Source organism: Heptranchias perlo, chromosome 25 (genome assembly GCF_035084215.1).
Source record: "Heptranchias perlo isolate sHepPer1 chromosome 25, sHepPer1.hap1, whole genome shotgun sequence".
Taxonomy (NCBI): domain Eukaryota; kingdom Metazoa; phylum Chordata; class Chondrichthyes; order Hexanchiformes; family Hexanchidae; genus Heptranchias; species Heptranchias perlo.
Window position 1 is genome coordinate 25,812,100 of NC_090349.1, and position 19,676 is coordinate 25,831,775.

At 41.7% G+C, this 19,676-nt stretch overlaps 1 protein-coding gene across 1 annotated transcript in view; it reads right to left on the bottom strand.

The window, feature by feature from the left end:
• LOC137342312 (transmembrane protein 120B-like) overlaps positions 1–19,676 on the bottom strand; it is an 86,580-nt gene that overhangs the window by 56,770 nt on the left and 10,134 nt on the right. The window contains exons 3-8 of the mRNA XM_068006251.1: positions 19,054–19,172; positions 17,602–17,718; positions 8,810–8,869; positions 6,238–6,330; positions 5,596–5,611; positions 2,727–2,960 (exon numbers count right to left, since the gene is read on the bottom strand). Of these exons, the coding sequence (XP_067862352.1) occupies positions 2,727–2,960; positions 5,596–5,611; positions 6,238–6,330; positions 8,810–8,869; positions 17,602–17,718; positions 19,054–19,172 (639 nt within the window). The remainder of the gene's footprint in view (positions 1–2,726; positions 2,961–5,595; positions 5,612–6,237; positions 6,331–8,809; positions 8,870–17,601; positions 17,719–19,053; positions 19,173–19,676) is intronic.

Genomic DNA, 19,676 nt, shown 5'->3' on the forward strand with positions numbered 1-19,676 from the left:
ACGCTCGATAGAACCCTAAAATATCATTTCTAGAGCCGTGGCAATTTCCTCCCTCATCTTCTCAGGATTCTAAGATTTATTCTGTCAGGTCCTGCTGCTTTGCCTTCCCTTTGCCTCACATATCTAAACATTTTCTTTTGTCCGTCATAATATCACTCTCAACCACCTCTCCGACATCCTTCTCTTTAGTAAAGACAGATGCAAAGTAGTTGTTAAATACCTCTGCCATTTCTTTTATCATCATCTACAAATCGACAATCCTTCCTCTCAGGGGTCCCACCTTGCTTTTAACAATTCTCTTCTTGCTGATATAAATCCCTTTTTTAAATATACAATTAGATCTGTTTTTTCAATTAAGTGTTAGCATGGCTCAGTTGGTAGATTCACCTCTGAATCAGAAGGTTGTGGGTTCAAACTCCAGTAGGCACATAATCAAGACAGATACTTCAGTGCAGTACCAAGTGTTGTTGTGTCAGAGATGCTGTCTTTGGGATGAACGCCCCAGCTGTCTGTTCAGGTGAGTGCAAAAGGTCGCATAGCATTATTCAAAGAATAGGGCACTCTCCTGGTGCCCTGGGCAACATTTTCCCCTCAACCAACACAACCAAAACAAATTAACTGGTTATTCATCTCATTTGCTATTTGTGGGACCTTGCATACATAAATGGACTGCCACATTTGCTATCCTAATAGTGACAGCACTTAGAGAGCAATTTACTGGCTGTGAAACATTTGAAACATCCTCAGGATGTGATAAAGGACTTAATAAATGTAAATGCTTTCCTACATTAAAAGTGCATAATTTCTATGTACAATTTAATAAAGAAAAAGAAAGACTTCCATTTATATAGCGCCTTTCGTGATCTCTGGACGTCCCAAAGCGCTTTGCAGCCAATGAGGTACTTTTTGTAGTCACTGTTGTAATGCAGGAAACCCAGCAGCCATTTTGCACACAGCAAGGTCCCACAAACAGCAATGAGATAAATGGCCAGATAATCTGTTTTAGTGATGTTGGTTGAGGAATAAATAATGGCCCAGCACAATTTAATCCATTTTGCAATAATTTATTTTTAACAACTTGCATTTTTAGAGCACCTTAAACATAGAAAAATGCCTCAAAATGCTTCAGAGGTGTAAGGAAAGAAATAAACATTGAGACAAAGAGGCAGGCATTAGGAAGGGTGACCAAATGTTTGGTCAAAGAGCTGGGTTCCGAAGAGGGTCTTAAAGATGGAGAGGAAGGTGGAGAGGTAGAAGGTTTAGGAGATTTGCAGGTTTTGGCAAGATTCACTATGTTTCAAGGGCTACAAAACTATAGCAGCTGAATAATACATTTTATGTTGCATGATATAATGTTCCTCTTCTTATAAAACAATGTACTCTCTGACTCACCATGTGCAATGCTATAGGAGATCCACTAATATACTACATATGACTAGCATTGTATGGTCTTTTTGTGGACTATTCCTTAAAGCAAAAAGAAAATCAACAATATAACTTCTTTGCAAAGCCACTGCAAGAAGTGAAAAGTTTTGTTCAATGTCATAATCGGGTTTCAGTCCTGCATAACATATTTCAATTACACTGCAAAACACCAGAAAATGTCATGCAGGTACTCAGATTTTACAGTAGGTGGAGCGTTTTGCAAAAATAAAAATCAGATACTTTCACAGTACTCAGTCACCAAATGCTATTTCACATAAGAAAGCAAGGAATGAGAAAAAGGATAGTTGGCCCATAATGCCCCATTTTCTCATACACCTTGCACAACCCACTCTAACATGGGCCCTATCTAAACCATCGAGGAAACGTTCTGCAAGGTTTCTCCTTTCTCGCCAAAGGTAAATCAAACGAATCTCCAGAAAAACCGAAATAACCCTGCTTCCTGAAATACATTCTTGACTAGTTACATTCCTTGTCATAACTTGACAGATGTTCCAAACAACATTCTATTATCTCTATCTATATTTGGAACTGTCAATCCAACAATGCAAGCTAATCAAAGCTTTGGAAAAAAAAAATAAAGCAAAAGGACTTGCAGTTATCACATATCTTAGAAATGTCTCAAAGCACTTCACATACAAGCAAATGCAACTGTGACAGGCATTTGTGCACTGCAAGATGTACACTAACAGCAATAAGTTGAATGATCAGTTAATCTGCTTTTGGTGGTTTGTTGAGGGAAACAGCTTGACTAGGGCCCTGGCAAAACACACTGTTCTTCAAATAATGTCAAAGAAATCACTGTAGCAGATAGAAGGTTTCTTGATTTTACGTCTCATCTGAAGAACTGCACTTGATGATTTACTGCTCCCTTAGTACTGCATTGGAGTGTCAGCTCAGACTGCAAGCTCAATCGAGAGTGGTATTTGAACCTGCAATTTTTCGACTCAGAGGCAAAAGTGTTACCAAGTGGCTCAAGCTTCTCTAAAGATAATAATCTCTCAAATGCCACACTGCTCTTCTCTTCTGAAGACAAGAACAAGTTAGTTCTTGTCAAGTGCTACCCCACAGGGATGTGGCAAGCAGAGGCTTGGTCCTTATCCACTCGGAAGGAACAAAAACTAGAGTGGTCGTCACCACAAGCTCATTGTGCATCTCCCACTGTCTGGCTTTGCATGGTGAAAGGCGTGTGGTGTTCTCAGTAATTTGGGGGGGGGGAAGCAATCAGTTGCTGAACAATTTACATTGGTCTCAAGTTCCAAAGCAGTTCAAGACTGAGTTACCTTTACAGGGGTGCATTTCCAAGGGCAGTCGCACTCCTGTGGTTCCTTGAAGTTGCCATTCTTCACAAATGAACCTGGACACTCAGGTGCATGCATGCCTGTTTGTGGATGTGTTGGGCGTGCATCATAGCCAAGCCTGATCCCATGCACACACTTCCTTATGACCCGCATGGTAAATTTGTCCCTTCCATAGCTCAGAACACCAAGACCAATTTTAGTGCCTACACTGCCATCCTAGGTCACATCAGCTAACATGGCACAGAAACTTCTGTACAGCTCAGTGAAGTATCACACAGTACATTTACACTAAGCCATCAGGATAGCTCAAGCTACTTTAAAAAGGCATTTAAACACCATGTAGTAATTTTCAACTTCGGAGGGGGCGGAAAACTGGCGTTTCCAAATTGGTAGCCCATTAGCCAGAGAATCACCTGCAATGGCTTCTCTTCCCGCTCCCGCACTGTTACCTCTGGAAACCCCCAAGGATCTATCCTTGGCACCCTCCTACTTCTCATCTACATGCTGCCCCTTGGCGACATCATCCGAAAACACAATGTTAGGTTCCACACATATGCAGACAACACCAAGCTCCACCTCACCACACCTCCTTCAACCCTTCTACTGTGCCTGATTTGTTATACTGCTTGTCCAATATCTAGTACTGGATGAGCAAAAAATTTCCTCCAACTAAATATTGGAAAGACCGAAGCCATTGTCTTCAGTCCCCACCACAAACTCCGTTCCCTAGTCAACGACTCCATCCCACTTCCTGGCCACTGTCTGAGGCTGAACCAGGCTGTCAGCAACCATGGCGTCCTATTGGATCCAGAGATGAGCTTCAGACCACATATCTGCTCCATCACCAAGGCCGCCTACTTCCACCTCCGTAACATCGCCCGTCTCCGCCCCTGCCTCAGCTCATCCGCTGCTCAAATCCTCATCCATTCCTTTGTTACCTCTAGACTTGACTAATCCAAAATTTTCTTAGCCGGCTTCCCATCTTCTACCCTCCATACACTTGAGCTCATCTAAAACTCTGCTGCCCGTATCCTAACTCGTACCAAGTTGCATTCACCCATCGCCCCTGTGCTCACTGACCTACATTGGCTCCCGGACTAGGAATGCCTCGAATTTAAAATTCTCATCCTTGTTTTCCCAATCCCTCCATGGCATTGCTCCTCCATATCTCTGTAACCTCGTCCAGCCCTATAACCCTCCGAGATCTCTGTGCTCCTCCAATTCTTGCCTCTTGCGCATCCCCGATTTTAGTCGCTCCACCATTGGCGGCCATGCCTTCAACTGCCTAGGGCCTAAGCTCCGGAATTCCCTCCCTAAACCTCTCCGCCTCTCTCTCCTCTTTTATGATGCTCCTTAAAACCTACCTCTTTGACCAAGCTTTGGGTCACCTGTCCCAGTATCTCCTTATGTGGCTCGGTGTGAAATTTTGTTTGAAAATGCTCCTGTTAAGCGCCTTGGGACGTTTTACTACGTTAAAGGTGCTATATAAATGCAAGTGGTTGTTGTAATTATAATAATAAATAATAATAATACTACTACGCCCGATTTTCCTTTCCTCTGAATTACATAGAACGTACAGCACAGAAACAGACCATTCGGCCCATCAGGTCTGTGCCAGTGTTTATGCTTCAGACGAGCCTCCTCCTACCCTTCTTCATCTAACCCTATCAACATATCATTCTATCCCTTTCTCCCTCACGTGTTTATCTAGCTTCACCTTAAATGCATCTATACTAGTCGCCTCAGCTACTCCTTGTAGTAGCAAATTCCACATTCTAACCACTCTCTGGGTAAAGAAGCTTTTCCTAAACTCCCTATTGGAATTATTAGCGACTATCTTATATTTATGGTCCCTAGTTCTGGTCTCCCCAGTGGAAACATCTTTTCTACTTCTACCCTATCAAATCCTTTCATTATCAGGTCACCTCTCAGTCTTTTCTTTTCTGGAGAACAGAGCCCCAGCCTGTTCAATCTTTCCTGATAGGTATAACCTCTCAGTTCTTGTACATCCTAGTAAATCTTCTTTGCATCTTCTCCAGTGCCTCTATATCCTTTTTATAATAAGGAGACCAGGACTGTTCACAAGACTCCAAGTGTAGTCTAACCAAGGTTCTTTACAAGTTTAACTGCTTTTCAATTCTATCCCTCTTGAAATGAACCCCAGTGCTTGGTTTGCTTTTTTTTATGGCCTTATTAATCTGCGTCGCTACTTTTAGAGATTTGTGTATCGGTATCCCCAGATCCCTCTGCTCCTCTATCCCATTTAGACTCTTATTTTACAAGGAGTATGTGGCCTCCTTATTCTTCCTACCAAAATGTTCTACCTCACACTTATCTATATTGAAATTCATTTGCCAATTACATGCTTATTCTGCAAGTTTATTAATGTCTTCCTATATTTTGTTGCAGTCCTCCTCAGTACAAATTATATGCGCCAATTTGGTGTTGTCCACAAATTTTGAAATTGTACTTCCGATTCCAGAGTCCAAATCGTTTATTTAAATGGTGAACAACAGTGGTCCCAGCACCAATCCTTGTGGAACACCACTTCCCACCTTTTGCCTGTTTAAGTAACTACCTTTAACCCCTACTCTCTTTTCTGATTTGCAGCCAGCTTGCTATCCATTCCGGATAGGAAAATCGGGCGGTGTATATAACGCACGGCTGATCTGCTACAGCCAGTTTTCTGCCCCCGTCAAAGTTGAGTATTACCCCCTGAAAGTTTAAACTAAAGTTGAATTATTTAAACACCAAAATTCATGCGTTACTGAAAATTGGAGTCAAATCAGATCAGTCATGTTGGACATTGCCCAGTTGGCTGTTCTGTACAAACATTGCCCTTTGCTTTTACCAAGTTACTTATACAACTAGGAAGAATATTTACAAGACAAACAGTACTGTACAAATGATTGCCCTGGAACTAATTCAAAAAAATTATTCAATTAGTACTTACATAAAAGGATTACCAGCAAAAACTATCAAAGAAATGTAAATATATTAATTTAAAATTAACACTATTTCCATGGATTGGGTTAAAAACCTTATCCCTTCACCTCAGGATCGTTAGCTTAAATCTAGCCCAGATTATTGCAATTAAATTCTTCTCTGAGTGGCAGCTACAAAGGTCACGAGTAGGATAAGTTTGAGCAGTCATAATTCAGTTCCTTTTGGGCATGAGGTTACAACGCAAACCTGACCATAAGTTGTTCCTGGTTGGTACTAAACCAGGGGTTGCGCCCAAAAAGGCCACAATGTCATGAGAAATGGAAAGAAAACTTATACTGGTAAAGTATAGGACTCTCTTTTGCAGTTGACGGTAAAACACATTGTTGGAGCAGAAGAAAGGGAGCTTAACTGTGCAGCTGGCCAATGCAGAAAGCTGGCACTGGGTCCAAGTTAAAAAATTCCCAGCACCCTGGTGAGCACAAAACATATAATATTGCAACTGTCCTTCTAATGGAAGGATAGACCAAAAAAAACATGAAAGTTTTACCTATTCAGCAGAAACATGCAAGATATTGCACCAAGTAACAAGATGATGGTCAGATAAAGTTTGAATTTTTCATATTCGTCTTTGTAGGCAAACCTGTGAAAACATTATTGGAAACAGCAATAAGTTGGGTATTTTCACACTAATGTAATGGAACAAAACAAATATTTTACCCCTTCTCCTTTCAGTTTTAGTATTGTTCTTCAAATCCTAGCTTGCCACTATTTACTGACGTTCACACAACAGAACAAACTCAATTAATTACTCAAAAGCAACATACTGCAGATGCTGGAAATCTGACAAGAGGCCATCAACCTGAAATGTTAACTCGTTTCTTTTTCCACAGATGCTACCTGACTTGCTGAGTATTTCCAGCATTTTCTGTTTCTATCTCAATTAATTAGTGTTTCTCAAATGTTATTGCTTTCAGATAAATTTTGTTCTATATCAAAAAAACTGTTCAGTAACAAAAATGAACATGCATTGAATCAGCAAGATCCAATCAGCAGTTGTATTTCAGATCTTTGGGGGGAAAATACAGTATTTCTTCTGTTTTTGATTTATGAAGGTTTTAGGAGTATCCATTCACAAGTTCTCATTCATTGAAATCTTTGCACAGTAATAAATCCTGGCTTCGATATAACTGTAACCTGCAGTGGGGTTCCTCCTGACTGACTGTACAAGTTTTTATTGAGCATGTTTTCAAAATGCATAATGTACATTTTATTCACAGAATATACGATGTGTGAATGAACACAAAGTATGATGACATTAAAAAAATGGGATGGTGACAGAGTGTCAACGCTGTAGCCGGTCAACAGAGAAGTTGGTCAATCTCCCACTCTACTCACTTTCCAATTGTGAATTGTGGCAAGCAGAGCTGGACTAGCTTCCTACAGGCAAGAGGGAAAATGGGTTCCCAGCAGTACGTTGTGCCTCTGAGTGGGCAAAGGGGGCTTTGTTAGATATCTGGAAGCAATCTGTCAACCAGCCTTTCAGCAGCAAAGGCATATCTAGGGCAAACTAAAGAACTATGGCGTTAATTTATGCAGAGGAAAACTTACAGAAGTAAAAATTATATATAGCAGACAAAACCACTGTACATGTGCTTGCCATCCAGGAGATAGTTTCTTTTTAAAAAAATGGTAAAGTGCATACAGATTTATGCTTTGTTGTTTACCACTGTTCTGAAGCTATTTTGAAAAAAAATATTTTAAAAAAATAATTGTTTGGTTACAATAAATTGATAGTATACAATGTACATGGTGAACTACAATATAGAGTGAATTTTATGGAGTGGCTTGGGTTGGGAACAATATTGGACACTGATGCAGTGGGTAGCAGTGGTGTTAAGGTGTACTGCTGTTTTTGCCCATGGTGTCATTGCCTGGAGTATGCTCCAGATGGCTGACTTACGAGGTATGTGGTGAATGTTGTTGGCATGCCCACCAGTCTAACAGTAAACCAAGAATGTGGATAAAATTTCAACAAATTTCTTCCTGCTCGGTCTTGGGAGTACAAGATTTTCTTCAAATGGGCTAATTGCTACTTTGTCTCATTCCATACTGATTGTGTGGGTGCGGTTTTCCTGCCATCAGCTCAGTGGAATGCACCGACTGATGGGCTGCAGTTCGGAGAAAATTCCAGAACTTGTTCATACTGGAATGGAGGAGATGTCACTGTGGGAAATGTGCTGAATCTGGTTCAGTAGCACGCTTGGTGATCTTTTGGACAGCATATAGCATCTTTTGGCAACAGGGTTTTGCTACAGTTCTAATTTATGTTGTCTGGGCTCCCTATAGAATTTCACTAAACCAAGTGGCAAATAACAGGAAATAGGTTGCACTTCCAGCCTCTCAACCTGGGCTGGTGTTTGGCAAGAAGAATGACAAGTGGAAGGAATGAAAACATAACTAAAATGGGCAGTATCATTTAAAAAAGAAAACCCCAATATCACAAATTAACTAAGCAAAGTGAAAACCAAAAGAACGCTCAATTTAACTGGTAACTGTGCTGCTGAATTCACTAAACATTAATTGGGTACAAATTAAAAGAAGTTCTTCAGATGGCCTGACCACTTAAAAGATATAGAATTTAAGCCAAACAAACCAAAAGGTTCCGGGTTTGATTCCCAGTGAGTGCCGAGTCATCTGATCTCACTGGTGCAGTAATTGGAGCACTACAATCGACGTTGGAAGGGCATGGGCAAATAGGCCAGAGTTCCTACTCACGATCATACTTGCACTGTTAGAAAGTGCAAGTATGCATGTCAGGTAAGCACAGGACTGGGCTCAGCTGGGATGCCCTCAACAGTTAAATACACCACTGACATGCTCAACACACGTGAAGAACGGCTTCTTGGACAAGATGCCAGGGGGCTGTCGGCACCCATGGAATCATATTTTTTAACACACACACACACACACACACACACACACACACACACACACACAATATATTAAAAAATTATCTTCCTCTTTTGCAAAGCTACCAGAGAAATCAAGTGGTCAAAAGCATTGGGAAACATGCTAGAATATAGTTATGAAACACAGATCAAAAGGTAAATTGATATTACTTAGCCTGCTTGCTGAGAAGAGTTACATTCACGTTTCCAAGCACCAGGTTTAAGTATAGCCTGAAAGAAGAAAAACCATTAAAATTTGCAGAGTTTTACTATCATTTGACTATTAGCATTTCCACAGACAACAAAATCAAAGGTCATCATTTGTCTTGCCATAACTCCATGATTAAAACATTCTGAATTTACACAAATGGGGTAAAAAGAACAAACGTAGTCTGACTTGACGATCAATTAAGATTTTTGGGAAATCATGTATCTTGTGCTAGTGAGCTTCAGTCTGGAAGAAATATCTAAGCAAAAATGAATCCTCTTTATCTAGTGACAGTTGGTAAATTAGAATGAATCAAAAATACAGGATTTTGGCAAAATTTCCACTCTAACTTAGATTTTTAGAGGTCACCAAAGCACTTTGTAAATTATCAAAAACTGGATGAAATAACAATTAAAGTAAAAGCTTGTTTCATAATTTCTTCCCGTTTGCTTGTTTTGAAGGGTGACTTTGATAGCTACACATTAAAGTCATTCTCTGCTACTCCAATGGTCAAATACACCACATAGTGTGGTGGTAAGTCACATAAATGGGATTTTAAGTTTAATCGTGCTAGGTTTGCAATTCTCAACTGTGTGGCAATGGGGTGTTACAATTGGTCTCATTGTCCCCAGGCTAGTAACGAAAAGAAGTAATCCTATTTGCAATGACCATTTAGCGATCCTGGTGGAAATTTGAATATGTGGATACGTGCATGAGGATATTGGTTTGAGAACAGAATTGGACTGGTTATGGTTCTCCCCATGGTCATATTCACTACCTAGGTTCATATTACTGGGGCAAGGACCTGGAGGGTTCCTAGTGCCAGAGTTCATCTTATCCACAAGTTACCTCCTGCTTCCTCACTCCCCTCCCCATTCAATTCCTGGACATTCAACTCCCTTTCCTGGTCCCCATGCTAGCTGACATTGTTCCCTTTCTTCAGGACCAGCCCTGTCCCCCATCCTTCAAAACTGCTATCATCACACCACTTCTCAAAAAACTAACCCTCAATCCATCTATCCTCTCCAATTATCACCCCATTTTCTACCTCCCTTTCCTTATTGTGAAAGAGAAAGGAAGAACTTGCATTTATATAGTGCCTTTCACGACCTCAGGACATCCCAAAGTGCTTCACAGCTAATGAAATACGTTTTCATGTGTGCTCACTATTGTAATGTAGGGAAACGCAACAGTCAATTTGAGCACAGCAAGGTCCCACAAACAACAATGATATTAATGACAAGATAATCTATTTTAGTGATGTTGGATGAGAAATAAATATTGGCCAGGACACCTTGAGAACTCCCTTGTTCTTCTTCGAATAGTGCCATGGGATCCTGAGAAGGCAGACAGAACCTCGGTTTAACGTCTCATCCGAAAGTCAGCACTTCTGACAGTCCAGCATTCGCTCCGCACTACACTGAAGTGTCAGCCTAAATTATGTGTTCAAATCTCTGGAGTGGGGCTTGAACCCACGACCTTCTGATTTAGACCGAGAGTACCATCACTGACACCCAAGATCCTCGAATGCGTTGCCTCTCAGCTCTGTGCCCATCTCTCCCAAAACGTCCTGTTCAAATCTCTCCAGTCCAAATTCCACCCTTCTCACTGCACCGAAATGGCTCGAGCCAAAGTCATGAATGATATTCTCGGTGACTGTGATTATCCCTCCTCATTCTTTCTTTGGCATTTGATAGGTTGGTCACGCTGTTCTCCTCCAATGCATCTACCTCTGTTGTCCAGCACCATGGGATTGGCCTTGCATGGTTCCAGTTATATTTATATGAATGCAACCAGTGTATCTCCATCAATAGATTCCCTCCCCTTCTCCGCACATCATATTTCTTTTGCCCTGTCCTCTTTCTTATCTGCAAACTGCTCCTTTGATGATATCATCTGCAGGCACGGCATCAGCTTTCACATGTGCACTGATAATACCCAGCTCTATCGCTCCATCACTTCTCTCAACAGCTTGGCTGCCTTTGTGCTGTCAGACTGCTTGTCCAACTTCAAGTCCTGGATAAAAGTCACAATTTCCTCCAATTCAACATCAAGAAAACCAATCTGGTTATCTTTGGCCATTGTCACAACCTCCACTCCCTGTCCACTGACTCCATCCCCTTCCCGGCAACTATCTCAAGCTTAACTAGACAATTCAGAACCTTGGCATCCTGTTCAATCCTGACTGGAGCTTTAAACCCACATCGTATCCATCACCAAGACCAGTTACCTCCACTGTAACATTGCCCATCTTCAACCCCAGCTGAGCACCTTTACCACTGAAACCCTTATATATGTCTTTGTCATCTCCAAACTTGACTACTCCAACAACCTCCTTGCTGGTCTCCCATTTTCCAACTTCCATAAATTCCAACTTGTCCAAAAACCTTTGCCACAGGTATCCTGTCCAGCATTAACTTCCACTCATCCATCATGCCCATCCTCTCTGACCTACACGAGCTCCCATTCTCGAACAAGTCTGTAAATCCATTGTTGGCCTTGCTCCACCTTATTTCTGCAATCGCCTACAGCCCTATAGCCTCCTCCCAATTACTCTGCTCCTCTGACTCAGGCCCAGGGAACAAGGAAAAAACCTGAAATGACAAGCTGGTAGGTGAGTAACTGGTGAGTGTTTTTTTTAAGTCTTTAGTTTATTTCTGTTAAGTTTAGTTAGTAGTCTAATAAATAGAGGCATGGCAGGGCACTTCAGTCCCGTCAAATGCACGTCCAGTGCCATGTGGGAACTCCAGGACGCTTCCCATGTCCTGGACAATCACATGTGCAGGAAGTGTTGCCAGCTGGAAGAGCTCAAGCTCTGGGTTTCGGAGCTTGAGCAGTGGCTGGCGTCACTGCAGTGCATCCACGAGGCTGAGCTACATGGAAAGCACATTTCTGGAGGTGGTCACCCCACAGCTTAAGAGAGTGCAGGCAGAGAGGGACTGGAGAGACAAGGAGAACCAGGCAGGTAGTGCAGGAGATCCCTGAGTGCATCTCACTCTCTAACCGGTATTCTGAATACTGGTGAGGGACAGGGTTGCTCTAGGAAGTGCAGCCAGAGCCAAGTCCACAGCACCATGGGTGGCTCAGCTGTACAGGAGGGGAGGAGAAAGGTCAGAGGAGCAATAGTGATAGGGGATTCAATAGTTAGGGCATAGATGGGCTTTCTGCAGCCACAGATGTGAGTCCAGGAAAGTAGGTTGCCTCCCTGGTGCCAGGGTCAAGGATGTCATTGAGTGGCTGCAGAACATTTTGAAGGGGGAGGGTGAACAGCCAGAGGTTGTGGTCCAGATCGGTACCAATGACATAGGTTGAAAGAGGGATGAGGTCCAGCAGGAAGATTTTAGGGAGTTAGGAAAGAGATTAAGAAGCAGGCAAAAGGTAGTAATGTCCAGTTACTCCCAGTGCCACGCGCTAGTGAGTATAGAAATAGGAGGATAGAAACATAGAAAATAGAAGCAGGAGTAGGCCATTCGAGCCTGCTCTGCCATTCAATATGATCATGGCTGATCCTCTATCTCAATTCCATATTCCTGCTCTCTCCCCATACCCCTTGATGCCTTCTGTGTTAGAAATCTATCTAGCTCCTTCTTAAATATATTCAGTGACTTGGCCTCCACAGCCTTCTGTGGTAGAGAATTCCACAGGTTCACCATCCTCTGAGTGAAGAAATTTCTCCTCATCTCAGTCCTAAACATCCTACCCCATATCCTGAGACTGTGACCCCTCGTTCTGGACCCCCAGCCAGGCGAAGCATCCTCCCTGCATCCAGTCTGTCTAGCCCAGTCAGAATTTTATACGTTTCAATGAGATCCCCTCTCATTCTTATAAACTCGAGTGAATACAGGCCGAGTCGACCCAATCTCTCCTCATACAACAGTCCTGCCATCCCAGGAATCAGTCTGGTGAACCTTCGCTGCACTCTCTCTATGGCAAGTATATCCTTTCTTAGGTAAGGAGACCAAAACTGCACACAATACTCCAGGTGTGGTCTCACCAAGGCCCTGTATAACTGCAGTAAGATACCTTGCTCCTGTATTCAAATCCTCTTGGAATGAAGGCCAACATACCATTTGCCTTCCCAACTGTTTGCTGCACCTGCATGTTTGCTTTCAGTGACTGGTGTACAAGGACACCTAGATCCCTTTGTACATCAACATTTCCCAATCTATCACCATTTAAACAATACTCTGCCTTTCTGTTTTTCCTTCCGAAGTGGATAACTTCACATAACTTCACTCAACTTGTCTAAATTGCCTTGAAGCCTCTATGCACCCTCCTCACAACTCACGATCCCACCTAGTTTTGTGTCATCAGCAAACTTGGAAATACTATATTTGGTTCCCTCATCCAAATCATTGATATATATTGTGAATAGCTGGGGCCCAAGCCCTGATCTCTGCGGTACCCTGGATACAGCAGATGAATGTGTGGCTGGAGAGATGGTGCAGGAGGGAGGGCTTTAGATTCCTGGGGCATTGGGACCAGTTCTGGGGGAAGTGGGACCTGTACAGGTCGGATGGATTGAATCTCAACAGAGCAGGGACCAATGTCCTTGTGGTGAGGTTCGCTAGTGCTGTGGGGGAGGGTTTAATCTAACTTAGCACGGGGATGGGCACCAGGATGTAGCATTGGAAAGGAGAAACAAGGTGCTCAAAGGATTGGGAGAGACAGACAGCACTAGAGTAAGAAATAGTACGGTATTAGGTGGGATCAGATTTAAAGAGAATACAAGATGGTCTAGGATAGGTTTACAGTGCATGTGTGTAAACGCACGAAGCGTGGTAAAGAAGGTTGGTGAGTTGTATGTCCAATTTGCCACATGGGAATATGATGTTGTGGGGATAACAGAGACCTGGCTCAAAAAAGGGCAGGATTGGATTCTAAATATTCCTGGATACAAGGTGTTCAGGAAAGATAGGGAAAGAAAGAAAGAAAGAAAGGGGGGGGGTGGGGGGTGGCAGTATTGATTATTGAATATTGCAGTGCTGGAGAGAGGGGATGTCCTGGAGGGGTCAAGAACAGAATCTATTTGGTTAGAGTTAAGAAACAATAGAGGTGCCATTACACTACTGGGGGTATTCTATAGGCCACCAACTAGTGGAAAGGATATAGAGGCGCAAATTTGCAAGGAAATTACAGAGAGGTGCAAAAGCCATAGAGTAGTGATAACAGGGGACTTCAACTATCCTAATGTAGACTGGGATAATAACAGTGTAAGGGGCAAAGAGAGGGAGGAATTTTTGAAGTGTGGTCAGAAGAACTTCTTGACCAGTATGTTTCCAGCCCAATGAGGAAGGAGACATTGCTGGATCTGGTTCTGGGGAATGAAGTGGGCCAAGTGGAGCAAGTGTCAGTGGGGGAACATTTAGGGAACAGCGATCATAGTATCATAAGGTTTAGAAAAGTTACGGAAAAGGACATGGACCACTCTAAAGTAAAAATACTCAATTGGAGGAGGGCTAATTTCAGTGGAGTTTGAGAACGGATCTGGCCTGAGTAAATTGGAATCAAAGATTGTCAGGCAAAAGTGTAATTGAACAATGGGTGGCCTTTAAAGAGGAGATTGTTCGGGTACAGTCTAGGTACATTCCCACGAGGGAGAAAGGTAGGGCAACTAAAGCCAGAGCTCCCTGCATGACAAAAGGAATAGAGAGTAAGATGAAGCAGAAAAAAGGGCGTATGACAGATGTCAGGTTGATAATACAAGTGAGAACCAGGCTGAATACAGAAAGTTCAGAGAGGAAGTGATAAAGGAAATAAGAGAGAGTATGAGAACAGACTGGCGGCTAACATAAAAGGGAATCCAAACGTCTTCTATAGACATGTAAACGGTAAATAGGTAGCAAGAGGAGGGGTGGGACTGATTAGGGACCAAAAAGGATATCTATGCTTGGAGGCAGAGGGCATGGCTGAGATACTAAATGATTACTTCGCATCGATCATTACCAATGAAGAAGATGCTGCCGACGTTACAGTAAAAGCGGAGGCAGTTGAGATAGTGAACAGGCTAAAAATTGATAAAGAGGAGATACTAGAAAGGCTAGCTGTACTTCAGTTGATAAGACACCCAGCCCAAATGGGATGCATCCTAGGTTGCTGAGTGAAACAAGGGTGGAAATTGCAGAGGTACTGGGCATAATCTTCCAATCATCCTTAGATACGAGGGTGGTATCAGAGGACTGGAGAATTGCAAATGTTACACCCTTGTTCAAAAAAGGTTGTAAGGATGAACCCAGCAACTACAGGCCAGTCAGTTTAACCTCAGTAGTGGGGAAACTTTTAAAAACAATAATCCGGGACAAAATTAACAGTCACTTGGACAAGTGGGGATTAATTAAGGAAAGCCAGCACGGGTTTCTTAAGGGCAAATCGTGTTTAACTGACTTGATAGAGTTTTTTGATGAGAGCAATGCAGTTGATGTGGTGTATATGGACTTCCAAAAGGTGTTTGATAAAGTGCCGCATAATAGGCTTGTCATCAAAGTTGAAGCCCATGGAATAAAAGGGGCAGCGGCAGCATGGATACGAAATTGGCAAAGTAACAGGATAGAGAGAGTAGTGGTGAATGGTTGTTTTTCGGACTGGAGGGAGGTATACAGTGGTGTTCCCCAGGGGTCGGTACTAGGACCATTGCTTTTCTTGATATATATTAATGACTTGGACTTGGGTGTACATGGCACAATTTCAAAATTTGCAGATGACACAAAACTTGGAAGTGTAGTAAATAGTGAGGAGGATAGTGATAGATTTCAAGAGGACATGGACAGGCTGGTGGAATGGGCGGACATGTGGCAGATTAAATTTAATGCAGAAACGAGGAGAGACAATATAAACTAAAGGGTACAATTCTAAAAGGGGTTCAGGAACAGAGAGATCTGGGGGTATATGTGCACAAATCGTTGAAGGAGGCAGGGCAGGTTGAGAAAGCGATTAAGTATATGGAACCCTGGGCTTTATAAATAGAGGCATACAGTACAAAAGCAAGGAGGTTATGATGAGCCTTCATAAAACACTGGTTCAGCCACAACTGGAGTATTGTGTCCAGTTCTGGGCACCGCATTTTAGGAAGGATGTGAAGGCCTTAGAGAGGGTGCAGAAGAGAGATTTACTAGAATGATTCCAGGGATGAGAGACTTCAGTTACGTGGTTAGACTGGAGAGGCTGGGGTTGTTCTCCTTAGAACAGAGACGGTTGTGAGGAGATTTGATAAAGATATTCAAAATCATGAAGGGTCTAGACAGAGTACATATAGAGAAACTGTTCCCATTGGCAGAAGAGTCAAGAACCAGAGGACACAGATTTAAGGTGATTGGCAAAAGAACCAAAGGCAACATGAGGAAAAACTTTTTTGTTTTAAACACAGCAAGTGGTTATGATCTGGAATGCACTGCCCAAGGGGGTGGTGGAGGTTGTTTCAATTGTGGCTTTCAAAAGGGAACTGGAGAAGTACTTGAAGGGAAAAAATTTGCAGGGCTACGGGGATAGGGCAGGGAGTGGGACAAGCTGGATGGGCCGAATGGCCTCCTTCTATGCTGTAACCATTCTATGATTCTAGCCTTTTCTGCATCGACCCTCCCTTTGCCCAACTATTGGTGGCAAAGCCTTCAGTTTCCTCAGTCTTACTATCTGGAGGTCTGTCCCTAAATATCTCTGCCTCTCTCCGTCTTTAAAGAACCTTCTCAAAACCCACTTTTGCAACCAAGCTTTTGGTCACCTCCCTGAATGTTTTCTTTCTTGGCTTATACACCTGTTTCCTTCCATTTATTCGTGTAGCACATTGGGAAGTTTCTTTACGTTAAAGGCGCTATATATTTACCAGTTGTTGTTGAACCATATCCCAGTTTGAGTTGCTACTTTCAGGAAGGAAGGCAGAAAATCAGAAGAAAAAAAAGTTCTGTTCTACCCCATAATTTCTATGTTTCAAATTCTCTCATAAAAGTTATGTGTGGTGACCTTATTTTTGTTAATAGCAAGGAGGAAAAGCAGTCCAAAAGTTTAAACACAAAGAATGTCATGCTCAAATAGGAAAACAAAATTTAAATCCCTTTCTTGATAGGTTTATGGTTCATCTTCTCTTAGGAAACAAGATTGCTAAATCTTGGCTGGGTTAAGAGTTGTGCAGATGGATACTGCAATGGGTTAGCACAATGTCATGTCGCTGCTGGGACCTGGGTTTGGATCCAGCCAGACAGAGGAGATGAAAATTTTCTGTCATTATGAAATAAGTTCATCTTGGCAGCTCCTAGTGGATGTCAGCCACAGTACAAAAATGCATTTAATTTGTCACAAACTGGCAAACTCATTTAGCATATCTACAAGGTTAGCAAGTGTGCAAAATGAAAATGTCACATTTCGTGCAGTCGTAGGTGACCTTCTGAGTTTACGGCTTATTATTGGGCAAGATAAAAGGGAGCTTTGCCCTGCATTTAACCTGTGACCTGGGACTGCTGATTGCTGACACAATGTCCAAAAAGGAAATGCTGCATTACTCAGTGCTAACATCTCTCACCTTGAAGCATAAAATTTCAATCAATAAATGCAAAATTTATGCAAGTTGCTGCCTGCCTGAGCCTCCCTCCCTATGAAAAGTGGCTTATCTTCCCATAATAGCTTGGCTAAAAGCAGGAACTCTGATTGTGGGGAAGTAGATGCAAACCCACATCCTCCCAGGCAATACTGCCAATCCCTGGTACATCTACTGTTATAAAAATGTTTACTTAGGGTTCTTTTTTTGGGGGGGAAAAAAAACACTTACCCATTCTTCTTAGGTAAGAATGCTTCCATATCAAAGAAAACATTGCGTCGCTCTTTGATATCATTATCAATTTTCTGTATGACTTGAGCTTCATCTGCATTAGCTGAATGTTTATATCTGTGCGAAAAACAAAAGATTTTTTTAAGCTACATCATGCGTCTTTTAGCCCTTATCCTGATGAAGAAACAGAAATACCATATAACAAATATGCAATGTTTTCTCCAGCCTTTCAGCGGGGATGGGAGGTATAACGAGGAACTTAATATACAATGTAGTTACATGAAGCTCAACTATACATTACTGTTAAGCTGGATACTTCTAATGGTGTCTGAAACAGTCACTGAATTGTTCAAAATCAATTATAAATAACCAAATGTCTTACTGACTTGCATGAAGCCCACACTTTAAAAAAAATCTGTTTGAACTGGGCATGTGACCGATAGGTGAGTTAATAATATTTTCTTGGGGGTGGAGGGGGGGGAAAGCAAATTTGGCACCTACAAGCATGTTAATATGGATGAGTTGTATTACTTCCATAGTTTAACCGCCAAGTTCAATTTTGCTTGCTAAATATGCACTTAAAAGCGACTTATTGTATTTTCAATACTTGTATTTTCAACCAAAGATTTGAGGCTTCAGTCCATCTGTTTACATGCAATATAGGAATATCCAGACTTTTTGCATTCTGTTTTCCTTTTTCTTTCCATTCTCAGGATGTGGGCATCACTGGCAAGGCTGGCATTTATTGCCCATCCACAGTTGCCCTTGAGAAAATGATGGTGGGCCTTCTTCATGAAATGCTGCAGTCCGTGTGGTGAAGGTGCTCCCACAATGCTGTAAGGTAGGGAGTTCCAGGATTTTGACCCAGCGAGAGGGTGATGGAACAGCGATATATGTCCTGGGACTGTTTATTGCTGATGCCAGGTGCCCAAAGCTTGAGAGAGACAGGTGTACCATGATAAATTATGCCACCAAGAACATTACATGATAAAACAGTCAATTCACTTACAGGATATTAAAATAAAATATTTAACATGAAACTGCAATAATGCATAGAAGAATATTAAACACTAATGACATAGTCAGGAATTTTCTATTTATTCCACAGAGCAATTTTGTTACTAAATAACTTTAAATACAGAAAAAACATTTTTAAAAAAAATGTAATGGATTGTCAGTCAAATTTTCGAAGTCCTTCCTCATAACTGTGAAAAGATATTAAAACCTTCCAGCAAAAGGCAGGTCTGGGGTGGAGCTGGGGCAGATTTGACGGACACAATGCCTTCCTGTCTCAGCAGATCAGGTTATGAAAAATATTGGAGCTGGTCAGAATGTATTTGTTGGCTGCAATGAAGTTTGATTTTTCAGTGAAGAATAATGATTTTTATTACAATTCCCTTTACAAAACAGTGTTCAAATGCAATTGCATGTGCTTGTCATTAACTTTCTTACCTTCGGAGATTGCACGTGAGGTCTTTTATTCTTCTTTTTTGTTTACTTATAGAGTTGTTACATATTGTCTGAAGGTTTGTAAGTTCATCAAGTTTTTGTCTATACACTTTGTGCGTTTCCTACAATGGATAAAGATAAAAGTTAGAGGTTCTACAGTTTGATTTAGAAAGCAAAAAAAAAAAAATCACACACATATGAAAATGCAATTGCAAGGCTCTTTTTTTTTTAAAAAAGGGACTTGACTTAATTGCTCATTATCTTGTTTAAGATGTTCAGTAAAATCTGGTGTGTAGGTCACAACTTCATGTTTTTATGTTCTCAAGATGTAAGATATCATGATGCAACTAATAAACTGACTGAAAAGAACTGTGTAGGACACACCAGATTTGTTTGCACTTTCCTTTCCCCGCCTCAAAAAGACCTCCTAGCCCCATTTACACTCCTTTCACTAAGAAGCTGTTGCTGACTCCTTCAAGTTTTCAGAGAACTCCTTATTCAGTCAACAGGTTGTGCACTTACCAAAAGGCAGGATGTCATAGGTTAGCTTTATCCCATAAGATACTCTGCTACTGTAAGATAGCATCCAGTAGCTTGCAGAATCCTTTAAACTCTTACAGGTATAG